This window comes from Sminthopsis crassicaudata, chromosome 1 (assembly GCF_048593235.1).
Source record: "Sminthopsis crassicaudata isolate SCR6 chromosome 1, ASM4859323v1, whole genome shotgun sequence".
Lineage (NCBI taxonomy): Eukaryota > Metazoa > Chordata > Mammalia > Dasyuromorphia > Dasyuridae > Sminthopsis > Sminthopsis crassicaudata.
Genome location: NC_133617.1, coordinates 743,837,725 through 743,851,028, shown reverse-complemented (window position 1 = coordinate 743,851,028; position 13,304 = coordinate 743,837,725). Strand labels below are relative to the sequence as shown.

Below are 13,304 nucleotides of genomic sequence, written 5' to 3'. Positions count from 1 at the left end.
TTTTTTCTCCTGCAGGATGCCTGGAGCATCTCTTCACTTTCTCACAGCCAGAGGCGTGCTCACGGGGAAAGTTTTGTTTCCCACTGTTTGGTGCGCCTGCCTTCTCTGCTTCCTGACTTCTGTTTGGATCACTCTGACACAGCCACCATGGGGGGGTTTAATGGATTAACCAGCTTGAGGATGGATCGCTTTTAATCACAGATGTGGGCACATGCGGGGAGCCCGGCTTCTCTTCCTTCCTTAATCTGTGGGAGCCAGAGCTGCCGTTGGGCAGCCAGGGCCAGAGTGAGACCTCCAAAGGCCGGGGCGAGATGGGGCCGAAATCCAGCCACCATCTGTGGGAAACAACAGGATGAGATTTCTCAAGCCTGGCTTTTTCTTAGAAGAATAACCTTAGTACTATGGGCCAGATTGAATGCATTCACATATTTCTGCTTCTTTTACTAAATGGGAAGTCCCTCAGGGACCCTGGCTGTGTAACAGATAAATCAAGGGGAATCCCACTTGGGGATTTCTAGAGGGTGGGCTATAACATGTTCTCTTATATGGCTCTCTTCCTCTCCCTTTCCTTCTCTTCTCCCTCTTCCTCTCCCTTTCCTTCTCTTCTCCATCTTTCTCTCCCTTTCCTTCTCTTCTCCCTCTTCCTCTCCCTTTCCTTCTCTTCTCCCTCTTCCTCTCCCTTTCCTTCTCTTCTCCCTCTTTCTCTCCCTTTCCTTCTCTTCTCCCTCTTCCTCTCCCTTTCCTTCTCTTCTCCCTCTTTCTCTCCCTTTCCTTCTCTTCTCCCTCTTCCTCTCCCTTTCCTTCTCTTCTCCCTCTTCCTCTCCCTTTCCTTCTCTTCTCCCTCTTCCTCCCCCTTTCCTTCTCTTCTCCCTCTTCCTCTCCCTTTCCTTCTCTTCTCCCTCTTCCTCCCCCTTTCCTTCTCTTCTCCCTCTTCCTCTCCCTTTCCTTCTCTTCTCCCTCTTCCTCTCCTTTTCCTTCTTCTCTTCTCCCTCTTCCTCCCCCTTTCCTTCTCTTCTTCTTCTTTGTCCCCTTTTCCCACCTTCTCCTCCTCCCTCCTTGGAGACTTGTCCTTCCTTTCCTTCCTCTTCCCTGGCCCACTCTTTCAACCCCTGAGGGTACGGCCTTAGGCCATGTTCCTTCCAATTAAGGTATTTGGGGCTCTATCTGATGAACCCTTCCCCCTGCCACCCTAGGACAATTATCTCCTTCCCTCCAGGGATGTCAGGATGAATTTCTAGGGCAATCCGAAGCATCTCCATCCCCAGGGCCCATTTTCAGAGACCTCTGTGTGTAGTATAGTCAGATTTATGAGGCAAAAGGGAGGAGAGAGACAGAGATAGACAATTGGAAACAGAGACAGAGAGGAGAAAAAGAGAGAAGAGAAGGCTCTTCCAGGTGAGAGGGAGGGAGGTGGAGACCCCTAAACAAAGTCAGGCAGCCTGGTCCTCCTGCTGCCACTCTTGGGGGCACCTTTCAGTCTCCCTGGATGGCAAGCCCAAAGCTGTACATGAGGGAAGGACAAGCACCTTTTAAGGCCCCAAATTCACCACCATGACCATCCCTTCTTGAAGAATACCGTTCCCTGGGATGGTTGACCTGGAATGGAGGGAGCTAAGCTTTCACTGCCTCTTCCAGACCCGACTGGGCCTGGGAGCAAGTTTCTGAATGTGTGTTCCTTCGTGACCCCCTCCAGTGTTCTCCACTACTCCTTTGTTAACCGTTGTAGGGTCCCCCAATTGTTTGGCAGTGAGGAGTCGGGATGAGGTGTTTTTTTTAGTGTTTTTGTTTGTATGTTTTTATTCCACCCAAACTGACCCAGGGAGAGAGATTTGCCATTCTCATGAGCGAATCCGAGCCCAAGTTCATCTGGGCTGGACAGTTCCAACTCCCTCGGCCCCTAACCGGCTGTTCCTCCCTAAGGCCCCCTGCATGTCCCCTGGATCCCCTGGAAATTCAGGAAGTAGCAAAGGCCAGAGCTTGATTTCAGCCCCCTGGGCAAAGTGAGGTTTGAGCCTAATATTGATCTCCACTTCACTATATGGGCCTATCCACCTCAGCCCAGCCCACTAGCAGAGCCCAAGGGCCTTCCTCATGGCCTGGGCATTCCTAAGTCCGGTTCCCCTTAGCCTTGCTGGATGAGGGCACCCTTAATTCCCAGATCCTCAGGTCCTAGAAGACCCCCTCATATTTTGGGGTATTCCTGGCTCCAAGCCCATTCAGGCTTAAAAGAGCTTCTCTCCAAGAAAGTTAAAATGCCCCCCAGCTCCAAGCCCCACAGCACCTAGAGTCATGGCCTCTGGCTAGCCTCTGACCTCCTGATCTTCTCTCTCCAGGCCTGAAGACCATCGTGGGGGCCCTGATCCAGTCAGTAAAGAAGCTCGCGGATGTGATGGTCCTCACTGTGTTCTGCCTGAGTGTCTTTGCTCTCATAGGTCTCCAGCTTTTCATGGGCAATTTGCGGAACAAATGCGTCCGGGACTTTGTGGTCCTGAATGGGACCAATGGCACTGTGGTGTCCGAGGGTCAAATCTGGGAGTCGGTAGAGGAATACATCAGCAGCCCAGGTATTTGCCTCCTTTTGGGGTCCCTGGAGCTGGGGGAGACAGGGAGCCGGCAGAGACATCTTTTTCAAAGAATGCATTGAGATAAGCCATGGGAGGTCCAGTAGGCTGAGGGAGCCATGTCTGCTTAATGAGTTGGGAAGGGAAAGATAACCTGACAGCCGGAGAAGATCAAGACAGAACTGTCAGAGAGGTAGGAAGAGAACCAGGTGAGAGAACTCTGCCCCCAAAACAAACAGAGAATAAGAAGGAATTATGAAATAAAGGAAAGGTTACTCCGGGAGAATCAGAGGACCCGAGTGCAAATTCCGCGTCTGCCCCTTAGCACCCCGGTGAGTGCCTGGAAATCAGGGTTTGCTCCCTAGTTCATCTTTGTATTCCCAAGGCTTAGTGAGCACAGTGGCTGGCACAGAATGCCCTTAATAAATGACTGATGAGTTATAGCCACAGTGGAGAGTTAGGAAGACTTAAATTCCAATTCAAACAGCTTACTCATTTTGTGACCCGGGACAAATCACTAATGTTCCCTCAACTGTAAAATAGAGACCATGTGGCGCTGCTTCCCAGCATTGTTTGAATTGTTGAAGATCGTGTTTGCAAAGTGTCTGGCACATAGTAGGTGCTTTGTGAACACTTGTTTCCTGCTCTCTGCCCCCCGCTGGTCTCTGGGAGTTTGGGCAGGTGCCTTTTCCTCTTGGCCCCATTTGGGGGAGACCAGATGAGTTCCAAGATTCACATAGTCTGTGACCTCCACTTTAGGGATCAGTGATCTCATTTGTGAAATGAGGAGTTTGGGCCGCACGGCCTCCGAGGTTCTTCTCGTTCTAAATCTGTGCGCCAAATGGTCAAGAATCTCCAGGAGATATCGGGTGGCACGCTGTCTTGGGGAGGGAAGGGGGGACAGGGAAAAAGGTCTGGAACACAAGCTTTTGCAAAGGTGAATGTTGAAAATTATCTTTGTGTGAATTTGGGAAAATAAAATACTATTTAAAATATTCAAAAAGAATCTTCAGGAGCTAGAGAAGTACCAGGCCCCTGGGTACTAAAGGGAACCCGGGCACCTGCGGCTGAGGAGGGGGCAGGGACAGGGAACATCTGGGACTATTTCTAGAAGTTACCTCTAAAGGGGAAGGGTCAGACTGTCGATTAATGCCTTTTATTAAGGGCTGTTATGTGCTGGGCACTGAGCTGAGATGCCAATTCAGCCCCCCAAAATCAATCCCTATACTCAATGAGCTCACTGCCTAATGGGGGACACAACGTGCAAACCGCTGCACAGGATCAAGTGCAGATAAGCAGCAAGGGAGAGGAACCAGCCTTAAGAGGGCATGGGGAAGGGGGTGCTAACTGGGAAAAGAGATGCCAGGAGGTAGAGGTAAGGAGGGAGAAGTCCCACATCTAGGGGATGGCCAGAGAAAATGGCTGGAGACCAGAGAACTGGACTGAAGAGTATGGGGGAGAAAGAAAGAAGCTGGAACAAGACTAGAAGGGGAGGAAGTGTGAAGGGCTTTGAACGCCATGCAGAGGATTTCATAGTTGGTCAATAGTATTCAGAATGACTGAACCATAGGTAAGAATCCTTGTGGGCCATATATTGAATCAGTTTTAAAATGTGACACTATAGGGGCAGCTAGGTGGCGCAGTGGATAGAGCGCCGGCCCTGAAGTCAGGAGGACCCGAGTTCAAATCTGGTCTCAGACACTTAACACTTCCTGGCTGTGTGACCCTGGGCAAGTCACTTAACTCCAGTTGCTTTGAAAAAAAAAAAAAAAAGTAAAGCTATTCGTGTTTTATTGTGTTTTTATTTATTTTGATACCTGTTTTCCAATTTATATTTTAATCTGGGCTTTTTTTAATTCTTTTTTTTTTTTTTAATTCTGGAGAGTCTCGGCCCTATTTGCTCCATGTTTGACAAGTTTCTGAAAAGTAATAAGGAGCCACTGGGGTTTATTGAGTAAGGAGATGCCATAGACTTGGGCTTGAGGAATGAGGATAGATAGGAAAAGGGAGAGCAGGCCGATCCACCAGTAATGATCTGAGGGTGAGGTGATGAGAGTCTGTAGCCACAGGAGGACGGCACTGGAGGAAAAAAGGGAGTCAATCTCCAGGCCTCGGGAGTAGCTTGGATCTGGGGGTGGGGGAGAGGAAAGAGTCCAGGTTGCGAGCCTCAGGACTGGGAGGATGGTGGGGCCTGCTATAGTAATAGGGAAGATGGGGGAAGAGGACTGGAGGGGAAAGGTAAGCTTTGTCTTGGACACATCCCAGAGTTGTCCTGGGGACACCTAGTGTGAGATATCCAGTCCGAGGTACGAGGCTGGAGGTCACCAGAGGGATCGAAGCTGGATAAGTCGAGCACAGGGACGTAACTGAATCTACAGCAGCTAATGAGACACGAGCCTAAAGGAGGAGGAAAAGAGGGATCAGGCCGGGGTCTGCTGGGACTTCCCCCATTAGCAGCCATGAGGTGGACAAAGCCCAAGAGATCTAAGGCAGAGCTGTGCATCTTTTTTAAAGGAAAGGGTTGAGGGGCCCGAGATCATTTATTGACTAAAAGGAACCAGGCCAGGAGGAAAGATAGAAAAGCAGGGAGGAGGAAGAGCAGGGCAAACAGAACTCTGCCCCAAGCCAGCTTGTCCTTCCTTCCCCGGGGAGTGTGGTCAGGGCAGACCAGGGACTCGGGAAGCCATCTTTCCAAGGTGGCGCTTGGCCAGCAGCCAGCCTGGGGCCCGTGTTCCAAGGCTGAGCCAGATGCCATGTGGAGAACCCCCTGAGGACAGACAGGAGTGATTGAGCCTTGCTCATCTCCACTGGCTTGTGCCCTCTTCCCCAACGGCCTCCTTTAAAACTAATCTGCGCAGCTTTGTATCGATTCACTTTGTATGCATCGGTCCTCCCTTCCAGTTGCTCCCCTTGAACAAAAGCTCCTTGAGAATAGGGACTGTCTTCTCTGTCCTTGCATCCTAGAGCCCAGCACACAGTAGGTGCTCAATAAATACTCATTGTTGATCGAAATGGGAGAGGTTGGGAGCGTCAGGAATCATCGGGAGCCTTTAGCCTGGAGAAGAAAAGGCTCTGGCTCTTAGAACTTTAGTCTACACAGGCTCAAGCAGTTAAATGGAAATGGGAAGACCCGCGTGCTTAGGAAGTTGTTTTGAGGCTCATGGCCACCCCTTTGTCTTACAGAAAACTATTTGCTGAAGAACGGAACGTCAGACGTGTTGCTCTGTGGGAACAGCTCAGATGCTGGGTACGTGGTCCTCCCACCTGGGGGGCATTTCTTACTAGATCTGTTGGCTGGCTTCAGACTAGACCTGCCCCCTTTCCTCATCTGCAGGGGATGCTGGCACTTCCTGGAGCTCCCTGGGAGCCGACCAGGCAGAGGAGTGCGATGGAAAGAGCTCTGACTTTCCGGCCTCAGAGGGCCCAGGATTAGATCTCAGTTTGGGAAAGGACTTTAATCTCCCAGGGCCTCAGTTGGTTGTCAGGGGGGATGTTGACTTAGTCCCAAGTCCCTTCCAGACCTCTCTGTATGATCCCATGATGGAAATTTCAGAGGAGACTCAGGCTAGCCTCGCTCCCGTCCCTCCCTAGAAATCTGTCCGGGGCATGACCCCTGTGTTTCTGGGGCTGTGGATGAGACTTCTCACTAGTTATGGGCAGGGGAGATACAAAGCTTGCCTTCTGGCCTCCCCCGTGCTCTGACCTGTGGCCTTCCTCCTGCCCCAGATCCATACCCCGGAGTAGTAATCAGCTGGACAAGGCTATGAGTCATTTCCCATCTCTAATGATTACTGCCTTTAAGAAGCCTGAGCCTCAGTTTCCCCATCTGTAAAATGAGGAGCATGGACCCAAATCTAGATCTAAGGTGTCTTCCAGGCATTATAAGTTCTGGTTTGCTCTCCTGCTTCTGAACATGCGCACATGCACACACACACACGTATTCACACACACACACACTCACACACACACTCACACTCACACACTCACACTCACTCACATACACACACACACTCAGGCCTTTCCTGCTGCCATCAAACCTGGGAGCTAGAGGTGCCTTAGTTAAATTCGCTTCATCCAGCCCATTCCTGCCGGAGAGTCCCTTCCAAAGCCTCCCTGACAAGTGGTCCTCCAACCTTGTCTTCAAGCCCACTCCTGAGGGCAAACTTACATGAGAGTTGTCCCCTTCCTTCCCGTGGGACACTCCCTCTCATGAGGGAAGGATCATACTTTGCCATCTGTGGGGATGTGAAATCAGACCAAGAGGAGGAAAGGTGTGAGGGAGAGGGCAGATTGTGCTGGGGATTCTCTCCAGGGTCCTTCCTCTTCCCTAACTATAGAGGGCCCCCCATCCTCCCAGCCCAGAGGATCACAAGCTGGACCCCTTACTCCCCCCCCACCCCCAGATCCAAGTTGCTCCCACGGCCTGGAGAGTTGACTTTTGTAAGCCTTTTACTTGCACTATCTCCTTTGGCCCTCCAGGAACTCTGAGTTTGGAGGTATTAACTCCCTCATTTACAGAGAGGGACACTGAGGCTCGGGAAGGTTGTGACCTGTCCAAAGTCACACACATGGCAGGTTTTCCTGAGCCCAGGTCCAGTTCTTTAGCCCCAGGGGACTGTTCACTGTGCTGCTGGTTTAAACAAAGATTCAGACACAGGAAGAGAGGTAACTGTCCCTGACGTGGGGTGGAGGATGGCCCCGCAGGACCGTTTCATAGTTCCAGTTTGTCCGGCTCACAGGACGTGTCCAGAGGGTTACCGCTGCCTGAAGGCTGGAGAAAACCCCGACCACGGCTACACCAGCTTTGACTCTTTTGGCTGGGCCTTCCTCGCGCTCTTCCGCCTGATGACCCAAGACTGTTGGGAGCGTCTCTACCAGCAGGTGTGTGTCCTGCCTGACAGATGAGCTCCAGCCTCCGGGTTGGGGTGGGGGGGAGTCTAGGGCCCTTCTCCCCACAAGTCTGCTCCATGTCAGGCCAAAGGCCGCACTGGCTCCCGGCTGCACCACTCCTAGCACACCCCAGGGCTGGCATGGATGACAGAGCCCCAAGGGCAGAGTCCCCCCAAGCCTCCTCTCCAGGGCCACGGTTATCAGGGACACCTTGCTGGTGACAGGATGGGTCCCGGTTGGGAATAAAGCAGCTTGGACCCATGAAGTTTAGTGGGAAAGCTCTAGCCCAACGATCCGGGGGCAAGAGCTACCGGGGATGGGTAATTGTTTAGAAGCCACACAGGCTCAGTATTTAAAGGAACCAGTCCCAACATTTGGGGTTTGCTATCATTCCCGCCTTTGGCTATCAGGGATACTGTTAGCTAAGGGATGCTTACTTACCTTTCTCTGAGAATGTAAGGCTCTCTCCTGGGGCAGGTGGCTGGCACAGTGGATGGAGTGCTGGCCCTGGAGGGAGGCGGAGCTGAGTTCAGCTGGCCTCAGACGTTTGATACGGACTCTCTGGGATTCTGGGCAAGTCATTTAACCTTGACTGCCTCACACACATACAGAAAAGGACACTCTCCCCTCATGCATGAATTTGGAACAGTGGATGCACGACGTTCTCCCTTCCTTGTGTGGTACAGTCTTCCCTTAGGTGCAGGATAGTCTCCCTTCTAGAGGAATATGAGACATCATCCCGCCCCCCATTCCACGTGAGACATTGTCTTCTTATGGGTATGGGATGGTCTTCCCTCGTTAAGGACGTGCAGCCTTCTCTCTGTCATGCATGGGGCTTACTCCCCTTTAGATATCTGAAAGTCTTCCTTATGGTGAATATGGAGTATTCGGCCCCCCATATTGAAGGAAGATATTCTCTTGTCTGGAAGTGGGACGTTCTCCCTTCCGTATGGAGGGTAGCCATTCCTCGGTGGGCCATTCTTCGCTCCATAAGGATAGAGAGCCAACATTTTCCATCCATGTGGGGGATATTTTATAAATATCTGGGGTAGATTGCCTGAACATTTTGTGCAGACTTGGAAGGACTTCCCAACTCTGTTAGCAACATCCGGTGCATGTCAAACCTTTGTTTCCTCTCCCTCCTGTTTCCCCCCGTTCCCAGACACTGAGATCCGCCGGGAAGATCTACATGATCTTCTTCATGCTGGTCATCTTTCTGGGCTCCTTCTACCTGGTGAACCTGATCCTGGCTGTGGTGGCCATGGCCTACGAGGAGCAGAATCAGGCCACTATTGCTGAGACCGAGGAGAAGGAGAAGCGCTTCCAGGAGGCCATGGAGATGCTGAAGAAGGAGCATGAGGTTGGTGAGCAGCTCACTCGGGTTGTGTGTGCTGAGTGAAGTCCATGGCAGAAGGGTGGAGGATTCATTCTGGGGAATCCCTTGGGTAAAAGAGAAGTCCCCAGGCTGAGCCAGCTCCAAAAATAAGCTCTATTCTGTAGCATCATCATAAAGGGAGAAGAGGCCTGAGGGATTTTAAAAAGGGACTTTGTTAGGTTGCCCTTTCACTCTCTGTTCCATCCATACTTCCTTCCTGCCCCAGCATCTTTGTACTCATCCTTCCTCCATTTAGAATGCCTCTCCATCTCTTTCCCATCCCAGGAAGCATCCTTCACTTCCTCAGGCTCTTCCCTTCTCTTTCTGCCCATCTCAATCATTTTTTCCCGTAGTCATTCAGTCGCCAGCATTTTGGAAGTACCCCCTTACTCCGAGAAAGCCTCAGCACACCGTCTCCACATCTTGAATTCTCCTCCACTGTCCAAGGGAGTCAACTAATCATCAGTTCCTATATGAGTATAAGATTCAGGGACACACCTGCCTTCCTAGGGTTCTGCTCTGATTTTGTGGATGCCCAATGGCCAAACCAGTCCCAGAAAGGGTCCTGCCTCATGCTATTATTTCTTTTTTAAAAAAATTTAAATTTTTTATTCAATTCCAAATTCTTCACTCAACCCCCTCCCCTATTCACTGAGAAGGCAAGAAATATGATGTCTATTATAAATATGAAGTCATGCAAAACATTTTTATATTAACTATGATACAGAAAAAAAATTCTACATTAAGAATATCCCAGTTTACTCCCTGGAGGTAGATAACATTTTTTAGCATTTCCTTTAGTTAGGATTTTTTTACTTTTATTTTATTTTATTTTGCACTTAATAGTATTTTATGTTTTCCAATTTCACGTAAAGATAGTTTTCAATATTGATTTTTGTAAAGATTTTTGAGTTCCAAATTTGTCTCTCTCTCTCTTCTTTCCTTCCTCCCTCCCCAAGACAGCAAGCAATCTGATAGAGATTTTAAACATATTTCTACATTAGTCATGTTGTTTAAAAAAAAAAAGAAAAAAAAGAAAAAGAAAAGAAAAGAAAAAAGAAATTAAAAGAAAAGAAAACAAGAAAAAACAAAACAAAACAAAAGTGAAAATAGCTTACTTCAATTGACATTCAGGTCTTTCTCTGGATGTGAATAGCATTTTTCAAGCTTTGGAAATTGTCTTGGATCATTGTATTGCTGAGAAGGGCTAACTTTTTCAAAATTGATCATCACATATTGTTGCTGATACTCTGAACAAGATTCTACTGGTTCTGATCACTTTATTCAGCATCAGTTCATGTAAATTTTCCAAAGTTTTTTCTGAAATCTGCTTGCTCATCATTTTATATAGCAAAATAGAATTCCATTACATTTATATAACACTAGTTTGTTCAGCCATTCCTCAATTGATGGGCATCCCCTCAATTTCCAATTCTTTGCCACCTCTATATTTTTGTCCATGTGGCTCCTTATCCCTTTTTATGATCACTTTTGGATACAGACCAAGTACTGTTATTGCTGAAACAACCCTTTGGGCACAGTTTGAAATTACTCTCCAGAATGATTGGATCGGTTCACCACTCCACCAACAAAGCATTAGAGTTTCAATTTTCCTACATCTCCTCCAACATTTATTATGTTCCTTTTCTGTCATGTTACCCAATATGCTAGGAATGAGGTGATATCTCAGAATTGTTTTAATTCGCATTTCTCTAATCAATAGTGATTTAGAGCATTTCATCAAATGACTATAGATAGCTTTAATTTCTTCATCTAAAAACTGTCTATACCTATCCCTTGACTATTTATCAATTAGGGAATGACTTGTATTCTAATAAATTTGACTCAGTTCTTTATATATATTTTAAAATTGAGGCATTTATCAGAAAACCATTAAAAATTATTTCCCAATTTTCTGCTTTCCTTTTAAACTTGGTTGCATTGGTTTTGGTGTGCAAAAATTTCAATGTAATCAAAATTATTCATTTTCATATTATTCATATTCAATTATTTCTTAATATTCTCTGGCTCTTATTTGTTCATAAATTCTTTCCTTCTTCACAGATCTGAGAGGTAAACTATTCTTTGCTCTCCTAATTTGCTTAGGTTATCATCCTTAATGTCTAACTCATGTACCCATTTTGACTTTACTTTGGTATATGGTGTAGGATGTTGGTGTCTGCCTATTTTCTGCCATACTATTTTCCAGTTTTCCCATCAGTTTTTGTCAAATAGGGAGTTCTTATCTCAGAAGCTGAAGTCTTTGGATTTATAAAATAAATTACTATAATCATCTCCTATACTGCCTCATCTACCTAACCTATTCCATTGATTCACTACTCTCTTAGCCAGTACCAAATAGTTTTGATGTTTGCCATTTTATAATATACTGGTGGATCTAGTATAGCTAGACCACCTTCTTGGCATTTTTTTCATTAATTCTCTTGATATTTTTGACCTTTTGTTCTTCCGGGTGGATTTTATTATTATTTTTCTAGCTCTGAAAAAATAAATTTTTGGTAGGTTGATAGGTATGGCACTGAATAAATACATTAATTCATGTAGAATTGTCATTTATTATATTAGCTCAGCCTTCCTATGAGTAATCTATATTTTTCCAATTGCTTAGATCTGACTTTATTTTTGTGAAACCTGTCTTGCAATTATGTTCATACAGTTCCTAGGTTTGTCTTGGTGGATACACTCTCAAATATTTTATATTGTCTATAAGTTATTTTAAATGGAATTGCTCTTTCTATCTCTTGCTGCTAGACTTTGTTGACAACAAAGAGAAATGTTGACAGTTTATGTGGATTTATTTTATATCCTACAACTTTGCTGATTTGTTCATTGTTGCAAGTAATTTTTTTAGCTGATTATCTAGGATTCTTTAAGTATATCATCATATCATCTGCAAAGAATTACAATTTTGTTTCCAAAATTCTTATTCTAATTCCTTCAATTTCTTTCCTTTCTCTTATTTCAAAAGCTAACATTTTAGTATAATATTGATTGAATAATTTTGATGATAATGGGCATCTATGTTTCACCCCTGATCTTATTGGGAAAGCTTCTAGCTTATTCCCATTATATATAATGCTTGCTGATGGTTTAGATAGATGCTACTTATTATTTTAAAGAAAACGCCATTTATTCCTCTGCTATTTTTAATAGGAATGGATGCTATATTTTGTCAGAAGATTTTCTGTTGAAACAATCTTATGATTTCTGTTATTTTTGTAATTGTTATGGTCAATTAGGCTGATTTTCCCCTAATATTGAATCAGCCCTGCGTTCCTAGTATAAATCCCATCTGGTCATAGTATATTTTTGTGTAGGTGTCATGTACTACTGAGAAGATGGTATATTCCTTTCTATCCCCATTAATTTTTCTCCAGAGATCTATCATATCTAACTTTCTTAAAATTCTCTACACCTCTCTAACTTCCTTCTTGTTTATTTTGTGGTTAGATTTATCTAGTTTTGATAAGAGAAAGTTGAGGTCCCCCACTAGTAGTTTTGCCATCTGTTTCCTCCTGTAATTCATTTAATTTCTCTAAAAATTTGGCTGCTATTCTAGTTGGAATCAACGATATTTATCGTTGACGTTGCTTCATTTTCTTTGGTGTCTTTTAGCAAGATGTAATTTCCTTCCTTATCTCTTTTAATTAGATCTATTTTTGCTTTATCTAAGATTAATACTCCTGCTTTTTTTTTTACTTCAGCTGCAGCATAATATATTCTGCTCCAGACTTTTACCTTTACTCTGTATGTATCTCTGCTTCAAATGTGTTTCTTGTAAACAACATATTGTAGAATTGTGGTTTTAACCCACTCTGCCATCCGCTTTCATTTTATGGAATTCATCAGTCACATTCACAGTTATAATTACTAACTGTATAATGACTTCCATCCTGTCTATTTATATTTTTTTTCTCATTTTACCCTGCCCTTTCTCACCAGTGTTTTGCTTCTGACCACTGCTTGCCTCAATCTGCTCTCTCTTCTAGTCCTTTTCTTTCCTCTTTCCCTCCTATTTCCACTCTTCCTTCCATCAGCCACCTATTCCCTTTTCTTTCCCATTCTCTCTCCTACTTCCCTATAGAGTAAGATAAATTTCTATACACAACTAAAAGTGTACATTACTACCTCTTTGAGCCAAATCCAATGACAATAGTGTTCAAACAATGCTTGCACCCTCCTTTCTTTTCCTCTACTGTAATAGATCTTTGAGCCTCTTCATATGATGCAATTTGCCCTATTCTGCCTTCCCTTTTCCTCTTATTCCATTACAACACTTTTTTCACCCTTAATTTTTTTTTCATATCATCACATCAAAGTCAACTATACCCACATTCTGCCTTTATATGCTCTTTCTAACTACCTATTAGAGATATAGAGCTAAAAGGTTCTCATTTCAGGGTGTAAATTGATTAACATGTATTTTTCTTTTCCTGTTTTTTTCTCTTGAATCTTGT

General features: G+C 45.5%; 1 protein-coding gene across 1 annotated transcript in view; it reads left to right on the top strand.

Annotated features, from left to right (window-relative positions):
* SCN5A (sodium voltage-gated channel alpha subunit 5) overlaps nt 1-13,304 on the top strand; it is a 175,765-nt gene that overhangs the window by 81,136 nt on the left and 81,325 nt on the right. Inside the window, exons 7-10 of the mRNA XM_074284385.1 lie at nt 2,334-2,564; nt 5,745-5,808; nt 7,301-7,442; nt 8,614-8,811. Coding sequence (XP_074140486.1) covers nt 2,334-2,564; nt 5,745-5,808; nt 7,301-7,442; nt 8,614-8,811 — 635 coding nt within the window. The remainder of the gene's footprint in view (nt 1-2,333; nt 2,565-5,744; nt 5,809-7,300; nt 7,443-8,613; nt 8,812-13,304) is intronic.